At 50.9% G+C, this 9,497-nt stretch overlaps 1 protein-coding gene across 2 annotated transcripts in view; it reads right to left on the bottom strand.

Annotated features, from left to right (window-relative positions):
* Window positions 1–5,238: 5,238 nt before the first annotated feature.
* Window positions 5,239–9,497, bottom strand: part of COLQ (collagen like tail subunit of asymmetric acetylcholinesterase) — a 71,573-nt gene continuing 67,314 nt past the window's right edge. For both annotated transcript variants that reach the window (XM_054483209.2, XM_054483210.2), the window contains exons 16-17: window positions 8,933–9,035; window positions 5,239–6,811 (exon numbers count right to left, since the gene is read on the bottom strand). In XM_054483209.2, coding sequence (XP_054339184.1) covers window positions 6,742–6,811; window positions 8,933–9,035 — 173 coding nt within the window. In that variant the 3' untranslated portion in view covers window positions 5,239–6,741. The remainder of the gene's footprint in view (window positions 6,812–8,932; window positions 9,036–9,497) is intronic.

The following is a 9,497-nucleotide window of genomic DNA, read 5'->3' as shown; positions in this document are numbered from 1 at the left end:
AAAAAATCAGTCTGGATAGAGAGAGTAAGTCAGCTCTGTGCCCCTACCATGCCTCAGACTGTCATAGCCGACACCAGAAAGCCAGTTACAACGTTAACAGGAGGAATATTTCTCCCACACTGCTGCAATTGAAAAGTGTCATAACCATTCCTTTTTTTTTTTTTCCTTGAGAGGGAGTCTTGCTCTGTTGCCCAGGCTGGAGTGCAATGCATGATGCTCACTACAATCTCCGCCTCGCAGGTTCAAAAGATTCTCCTGCCTCAGCCTCCCAAGTAGCTGGGATTACAAGTGCCTGCCACCATGCCCAGCTAAGTTTTTTGTATTTTTAGTAGAGATGAGGTTTCACCATGTTGGCCAGGCTAGTCTCGAACTCCTAACCTCAGGTGATCCACCCACCTTGGCCTCCCAAAGTGCTGGGATTACAGGCAAGAGCCACTGCGTCCGGCCAACCATTCCTTATTTTGAGTGACTACTGCTTTCTTTCCAATGACACCTCTAGCCTTGCTTTGTTACTCCCGCCACCTGAAAAAAATCACTGTGAAACTTTGTGAATACCCCTAGATCCCCAAAGAGGTGATTGATTTGGCCTGAGCCACTAAATAATGACAATAACAAATAAAATCCAACACTTCCTAAACAGTTTTTTTTTTTTTTTTTTTGAGACAGTCTCACTCTGTCACCCAGGCTGGAGTGCAGTGGCACGATCTCAGCTCACTGCAACTTCTGACTCCCAGGTTCAAACGATTCTCATGCTTCAGCCTCCCCAGTAGCTGGGATTACAGGTGTGCACCACTACACCTGGCTAATTTTTGTAGTTTTAGTGGAGTTGGGTGTTTCACCATATTGGCCAGGCTGATCTTGAACTCCTGACCTCAGATGATCTGCCCACCGTGGCCTCTCAAAGTGCTGGGATTACAGGCGTGAGCCACCACACCTGGCCTTAAACCATGTTATCACTAAAATTCACCACAACCTTGAAATAAGGTACTATTATTCCCCATTTAGAGGTAAGAAAACAGAGACTCAGAGAAGTGAAGTAAATTAAGCGGGTTAATTAAACAGCGAGTTTGTGGCAGAGCCAGGCTTCAAATCCAGATGTGTGAATCCAATCTTCTGCTTTTTTCACAAACTACACCGCATCTTTCTTGACCTATGGCACTCTGTGAGAAGTCAGTCTCTGTGAGTGGACCTATCAAAATCAACCAGGCCTGCAATCCCAGTACTTCGGGAGGTGGAGGTGGGAAGATCGCTTGAGGCCAAGAGTTTGAGACCACCCTGGACAACATAGTGAGACTCAATCTCTACCAAAAAAAAAAATGAAAAAAATTAAAAGACTCGATCAGCAGGCCAGGCACGGTGGCTCACGTCTGTCTGTAATCCCAGCACTTTGGGAGGCCAAGGCAGGCGGATCACTTGAGGTCAGGAGTTCGAGACCAGCCTGGCCAACATGATGAAACCCCATCTCTACTAAAAGTACAGGCCGGGCGCAGTGGCTCACGCCTGTAATCCCAGCACTTTGGGAGGCCGAGGCGGGCGGATCACGAGGTCAGGAGATTGAGACCATCCTGGCTAACATGGTGAAACCCCGTCTCTACTAAAAATACAAAAAATTAGCCGGGTGTGGTGGCGGGCACCTGTAGTCCCAGCTACTCAGGAGGCTGAGGCAGGAGAATGGCGTGAACCTGGGAGTTGGAGCTTGCAGTGAGCCGAGATCACGCCACTGCACTCCAGCCTGGGCGACAGAGCGAGACTCTGTCTCAAAAAAAAAAAAAAAAAAACAAAAATTAGCCAGACATGGTGGCTTGTGCCTACTATAATCCCACCTACTCAGGAGGCTGAGGCAGGAGAATCACTTGAACCTGGGAGGCAGAGGTTGCAGTGAGCTAAGATTGTGCCACTGCACTCCAGCCTGGGCAACAGAGCGAGACTCCATCTCAAAAAAAACAAAAAAAAGAATCAACCAGTAGCCTTCTGGGTATGGTGTGAGCAGTCTTCCCAAAGGTTTGCCTCAAGCAACTCAGCACCTATTCCTGCCAAAAGGAGAAGCAAAACCAGACAACCAGTGGAATGGACATTATGTGTGCCCTGTACCCATTCCCCCAATTCATGCTCCCCAATATTTGGTCCAGAAGTCATCCCCATGTAGCCTCTGTGCTTCTGGAGAATCTCCAGGGGATAGGCTAAGAGTAATGTGTCTAACAGTGCTAAGCCAAGCCCATGGCCTGGGTCAGCAACATTCTAGAAGAGGAAGAGCATTGTAGCCGATTGTTTGGCTGGATGGTAGTGATGGGGAACAGTTCCCAGGTTGGGCATGTGGAAGGTTTTCTGGTACTTTGGATTAAGACAGGATGCAGTGGTCCTAAATTCTTATAACCTTTGTCTCCATGGGTTCAGGAACCCAGCCTTCGTTCGTCAGCAAGTGCCATTCTCCCGACCAATAGAAATTGGTTCAGAAATAGGCGTGTGACCCAAAGCAGACCAAGGAGGCTCACTGCCTCCTTGGTTTGCTGGGGACTTCTAGAAAATAAATTTTCTTTCTTTTTTTTCTTTTTTTTGAGAAAGGGTCTCACCCTGTCACCCAGGCTGGAGTCCCGTGGTGTGATTATGGCTCACTGCTGCCTCAACCTGCTGGGCCCAAGCGATCCTCCTGCCTCAGCCTCCCAAATAGCTGGGACTGAAGGTGCACGCCACTCCACCTGGATGATTTTTGTATTTTTTATAGAGATGGGGTTTCGCCATGTTATCCAGGCTGATCTCGAACTCCTCAGCTCAAGCAATTCACCCACCTTAGCCTACCAAAGTGCTGGGATTACAGGCATGAGCCACCATGCCTGGCTGGAAAAGAATTTCTTGAGAGCCACTGGAACAGGCATTGTCTCTTCCTCTGGATTTTGCAGGGTGCAGATGTAAGCTTGAAACTGCAGCAGTCAACACCCTAAGGATCCATCCTAAGGATCAAATTAATGGAAAGGTTCAAATAGTTGAGAGGATAGTAGAGGTATAGAGTGGGGACCTTGATTGAATCATGCCTGATCACCCCACCCCAGTGGACTTTTAAAGTTATATGAACCAATAAATATGTGGTATTCAGATTGGATTTTCTGTTCTTGCCAACAAAAGCATATGGACTGGCATAGCCTTCTTTGGTGACCAACTGCATCTCTGAGACCCTCTCTTATTCTAAGCCACCCCATGTGACAGCCTCAGGAGCAGCTAAGGGAATCCATTCCTGCTCCTAGGGTATGTTCTGTCAGAGCTGAAGGGCAGGCGCCACACCCACAATCTGTTAGAGTTGGAAGAAAAATCAGCCCTTATTGAAAGTCTTTTTCAGGTGAGGAAATTGAGACCATGAGAAGTGATGAACCCAGTCTGAATCCAGGTACCTGTACCCCCTGTTCAGTGTTCTTCCCTCCACATTCATGGTAGCACCCCAACTTCCTCCAGGACCAGCAGATTATCTCAGGAAACATTTACTTGGCATAGATGAGCTCTTGGATGCCAATTCTGTGGCTCCCTGGGCAGCACACCCACTTTTGTTCATGGGGAACCAGCTCCCTACATCATAGTTAGGATTTCAGGGAAGGGCTGGGAGCTGCCCACCTTCCCCGATCTCTCATCTTTCAATTTCAAAATGCCAAAGGGCCAGAATTACTACTATTACACATATTCTTAAAACATGTGACTTTGAATCCTTTCATGTCCTCAGCCTTTCAGAACCGTCCCTTGAAATAGCTTGAGACAGGCCCATCCCTAATATTTCAGGGTCCAGGAAAGAGCATATATGGACACTTACATGCCAAATGTTTAGGTATTTACATTATAATCAAAGAACAGACTATTTTTGTTGTTTTGCTTTTTGTTTTTTAGAGGTGGCGGAGTGGGGGACGGTCTTACTGTGTTGCCCAGGCTGGCCTTGAGTTCCTGGACTCAAGTGATCCTCTCTCCACAGCCTCCCAAGTAGCTGGGACTACAGGCACATGCCACCTGATCTGGTTTGGCTGTGTCCCCACCCAAATCTCATTTTGAATTCCCACATGTTGTGGGAGGGACCCGGTGGGAGGTAACTGAATCATGGGAGCAAGTCTTTCCCGTGCTGTTCTCGTGTTAGTGAATAAGTCTCATGAGATCTGACGGTTTTAAAAGGAGGAGTTCCCCTGCACAAGCTCTTTCTCATTCTCTCTCTTTCCCTGCTGCCATCCACGTAAGATGTGACTTCTGCCATGATTGTGAGGCTTCCCCAGCCACGTGGAACTGTAAGTCCAATTAAACCTCTTTCTTTTGTAAATTGCCCAGTCTCAAGTACGTCTTTGTCAGCAACATGAAAATGGACGAATACAAATTCCTGGACTTAAGTGATCTCTTGCCACAGCTTCCCAAATAGCTGGGACTATAGGCACATGCCACCACTCCCAACTAAACGATTCAATATGTTCTATCTGCTTCCCTCAAAAAGGATACTTTCATTAAGAATGGAAAGACAGGTTTGAATTTGGAATTTTAGAATCCACAAAGTCCTGTGGCAGCAAGAGGAGAGGAGGGTCCAGCCCCCTGCCAGATCCCCTTCTGTTTTTACCCCTGGCCCATCCCACACTAAGAAGGGCCTCATGTATGTCCATGAGGAAATCCCAGCCCACATTCCAAGCCCCATCTATAATTCCTACAAACAACTTTTTGCTGGCCACCCCCAGGCCTGCATGTGTGCAGGTCACACTCAGGAGGACAGACATGGGCAAGAGGCCTGCAGGTCCAGGAAGCAGGCTCAAGACCACTTGGGTGGGGAACTGTGGTTTCCCAGGTACCTGGAGCATGGTCTAGGAGTGAGGCGTGCAAGCTCCAGCGGGTATGTCACTTTGGCCACATGGATACCTCGCCCTGTTGGGGGGGGTAATGGCCAGAGGAGGGCCAGGGTACGGCCCTCCAGCCTTGGGACCCAGGACAGAGCCTCTCTTTGCCAGGTCCAGGAGTAGTACTAGACCTCCATTCCATCCTAAACAAGGTCCTAAAACTAGGGCTGAGGACAGGGCTGGCCTAGCAAGACTGGGTTTTTTGACCTTGGGCAAGTTCATGACATCTCTGGATCTGTTTCCTCCCTTGTGCCTGAGGGAAGTGGAATGCTTCCACATTCCAGAACCCTCCACAGAGTTTGGGAAGCAGATTTGAATTTAGACTCCTCCCTCCATCTGGCAATGCTGAGACACTGGCCCCACCCCCACCACCAACGGAAGAGAGAGCCACAGCGGGGAAATGGACTGCCTTTATTTTTTTATTTCCCATCCAGAAACCCCAGTGTGATGGTGGAAGCAGCATGAAAACATCTCCCCAGGCCTCGCAGTAGAGGTGAAGGGAACAGGGCTGCCCATGTGCCTGCCTCTAAAGACACCACCCTCAGGTTGATGTCACCTGTGGGAGACCGGGTCCACCTACAGACACCAGGTGATGGTCCGCCAGGCCCCAAGCTCCAGCCTGCTGAGTCCCCAAGACACGGGCTCATTAAATAGCTTTGTACAAAAACCCAAGGGTGTCCCTCCAGCTGGTAAAAATTGGGCAATTTCTACTTGAGGTCTGCTGTAGGGGTGGACCTCACCTTGGAGATGTCTTTCCAAAATAAAACTAAGCCCTACTCAGGAAAAATGGTGATGAAAGGCAGCTCACAGACATGCAGGACTAATAATCTTATCGAAAAGGGAGGAGCTCAGGCACACAGGAGGACGAGGCTATGCAATATGCAGACATGAAAGAAATGCCACGGGATGCTGTCAGGGGTCAGCAGGAGGCAAAGAGGTAGAGCTCCGGCCAGGAACGCTCTGCCTAGAGAGAGCCCTCTGCAGCTGGCCCTAGATCGGGGACCCAGGGGAGTATCTGCCTAAGGACCAAGGAGACACCAACAGCCTGCCCAGGTGTGGGCTTGTGCAGGTCACAGTCCTCATGAGTCTCCTGGACAGGAAATGGACATGAGGGACATTTTTGAGACAGGGGGCAAAGTGCAGAGGGAGCCAAGAGGTCAAGATGGTGCCAGAGATTTTGAAACCACAAGAGCCACCCCTTTGGGAAACACTGAGAAGAGGAGCCTCTTCTCTAGCCTCTGCTTGGGGCAAGCCTGGGTCAGGTGGGTTCTCAGTATTTTTTCACAGTTAAAGTCTTCTCCTGGGCAGCCACATCCACGTCAGGCTGGGCTGGGCTGTGGCCAGTCGAGGGGTCCTTTGGCAGGTTCAAAGCTGTGAGCCACCCCAAGAGAACGTGCCCACTTCCCTGCTTTGTTGTTCATAGGCCTAGAGAGACCCGACAGCGGGCTGCCCAGTGTGAGTGAGAATGCCTGCACGTTTTGGTGGTCAGGGGCGGAGAGGCCTGTACTCCAGATTCCCCAAAGAGATCAAAACATACTAAAACAGCCTGCAGGTCTATGTGTGTCTAACAGTGCTCAGCCAAGTCCACGGCCTGGGTCAGCAACATTCCAGAAGAGGAAGAGCATTGTAGCCGGTTGTTTGGCCGGATGGTAGTGATGGGGAACAGGTCTCAGGTTGGGCATGTGGAAGGTTTTCCAGTACCTTGGATTAAGACAGGATGCAGTGGTCCTAAATTCTTCCAGTCAGACTGAGTTAGCATGTCTTAGTAGCAGGAATTTGTCCTTGTTTTAGTCACACAAAGGTTGGTGGAGACGGGGCCAGGACATGGCCAGTTTGATGACGGCGGAGAAGCTGCTGCCAGTTCTGTGGGGCGCAGCCCACCTTCTCCTCACAGCCCTCAGGTGAAGTAGCGACAGGGCGTGGAGTCGATGTAGCAGTACTGGGTGCATCGCAGGTCTCCATATGACCTGAGGGAGGCAAAGACACGTTCTAAAAGGCCACCTCTTATATGCTGGTGACTTCTGGTCAAACCTCATCAAACAGCGGCCAAGGGCCAATGGTTCTATAAAAACTCTTCCCATTCTCATTTGGAGTGAGAGGCCTGGGGGAGTTGAATCACGTCTCTGGGATTTTTGCCTTGAGCTCTAGCTAGGGGCCTGGGTGGAAGGAGGTGGTCGCCCTGCTCTTAGCACAGCATCTATGAGGGAATCCCCCTTGCTACAATGCACCCTACCAACAAAAATGTCCTGTGTCTGTGAAGCCACTGGCCAGATGTGGCTATTGAGCTCTTGAAATATAGTTACTGTGACTGAATAACTGCATTTTTTTTTTTTTTTTTTGAGACAGAGTTTTGCTCTGTCCCCCAGGCTGGAGTGCAGTGGTGTGATCTCGGCTCACTGCAGCCTCCGCCTCCCAGGTTCAAGCGATTGTCCCGCCTCAGCTTCCCGAGTACCTGGGATTGCAGGCACGTGCCACCAAGCCCAGCTAATTTTTGTATTTTTAGTAGAGGCGGGATTTCACCATGTTGGCCAGGGTGGTGCCGAATTCCCAACCTCAGGTGACCTGCCTGCCTTGGCCTCCCAAAGTGCTGGAATTACAGGCATGAGTCACAGTGCCTGGCCTGAGTAACTGCATTTTAAGTTTACTTACAATGACTTTACATTTGAACAGCAGCCTGTGAATGGGGGCTACCATATTGGACAGTGCAGTTTATACCTCTGTAGGCCCGGATGATCATCCGAGACAGGGTGTTAAACCTCACTGGCACAGTCACAAGCGTCCCTCTGAGGCTTCTGGGGAATAGCTGCATAACCACGGTGAGCGTGGGGGAGCCCTGGGCTCTACTCGATCCTGTACTCCATACCTGATCGTGTACATTCATTTGTCTCTGTGGAGCCATGAAGAGCCAACTCTCTGGCAGAGGCCTGTCAGGGGCCTTCCTTCCTTCAGGGAGAGGGGCACTGCACACAGACACATACATGGAGTGGGGTCCTGGCCAAGCCTAAACGGGCTTAGAGTCTGGGGGAGACTGGGGGAGACTACAGGTCTGTAGTTCTCCCAGCCTGGTTGAACATGCTAATATGTGAGTGTTAGGGAGACCCCCTTGGAAGAGAGAGCAGAGAGCAGGCAATGGAGAGACAGGCATGGCTCCCCAGCCCTGCCAAGGGCCCAGGTCCGAGTCTACAAGAGAAAATGGGATGGGAGCAAAAGCTGAAGGGACTGGACTCAAGGACAGAAGAGATCGGAGGCACCGGTAGATGCACTTTGGAACCCAGCAAAGAGCAGGGCATGGCCTAGGTGAAAAGGAACGGCCTCCCCATTTTCCTGAGAACATTGCACAACTCTGGTTCTGTAAGGACTGGGGAGACATGTATCTTCTGCACCTTGGAAGGAGCCCAGTGGTTACAATCTGGGCATGGAATCAGCACCTCATGGGGCAGTGGCCCTCAGTTGACTTGGCAGGTGCCAGTGTGGAGCCAGGACACTAGAATACTTGTCCTGAGCGACATAAATAGCCACTGAGTATTCTCAGAAATAACTAGAGGGGTCCTTGGAGGGAGTACTTTCTTGGAGGGGCCACGAGCTTGCGAAATTAGATATTAAGGCTGATTTGATCTCACTTGCAGTCACAGGCATGCCTGAGGGATGGGCAGGGTGTTCCAGGGAAGTCAGGTTAGGTAGACATGTTGATTCTTGGAAATGCCCTGAGACCTTTACTCTCCCACTGGGCTTCCCACCTAGGCCCACAGCCCAGGAGACTAAGTAGTCATGGTGACCACTGGGTTTGGGGACTGCTCATACAGGGCAGCAGCTGAGCTCAGAGACCGCAGCTCCGCTCTGGGCCTCGAATGGAGCAGGTGGCTGTGGGTGCCGTGGCTCAGTCTCAGTGGCATGCAGGCAGTGCTGACCAAGAGGGCACGTGGTAGGCAGGGAGCACGTGTTGTGTCATTCATCACCATACCTCAGTGTCTAGAAGGCACCACAAAGTGGAGAGGCACTCAAAATATTTGTGAAGGAAGGAAGGAAAGCAAAGAGGAGGGAGGGAGAAAGAGTGGGGAGAGGGGGGGAGGGGAGTGAGTCATCCCTACCCAGGGAGATAGGTCTCGCACGTCAGGTAGCCAAAGTCGGAGCCGTCACAGTCCTCCACACCTTCATGCCGGTGACCATCTCCACAGTAGGCACGGTGACAGCCTGAGGGGACATAAGGAGGTACAGTCCTGAGAAGAAGCAGAGGCGACAGGCTTGCCTCAGCTTGTAAGGACCATGCGGCCCAAGGGATCCACCCTAAGTGCTGCACCCCTTAAAGAACTGACCTCCATTAAGCTTCACACTCCTCCAGGGACTGCCCTCAGGCTCTGGTCCCACAGCGATGTGCCATGGGACAAGAAGAAGGAGACCCTGGCTCCGGCCCTGCCTCACCACTTACTAGCTGAGGGGTGGGGAGACTCCAGGTTGTTATCTCCAAAACTGGGACACTGACATGACCTCCACCTCATAAAGCCAGCATGGGGGTCCCAGGAGTTAGAGTTGGGAGACTGCTGAGACCCAGTGAGGGTGCATGGTGACTCTCATCTGTCAACAGAGAGCTTCTGCAGGACACTGGTGAGCCCAGCCTTGTGTCCCTGGGGAGCCACATGATCTTCAGCAAAGACC

This window comes from Pongo pygmaeus, chromosome 2 (assembly GCF_028885625.2).
Source record: "Pongo pygmaeus isolate AG05252 chromosome 2, NHGRI_mPonPyg2-v2.0_pri, whole genome shotgun sequence".
Classification (NCBI taxonomy): Eukaryota; Metazoa; Chordata; class Mammalia; order Primates; family Hominidae; genus Pongo; species Pongo pygmaeus.
This window is presented reverse-complemented; position numbering and strand designations above follow the sequence as displayed.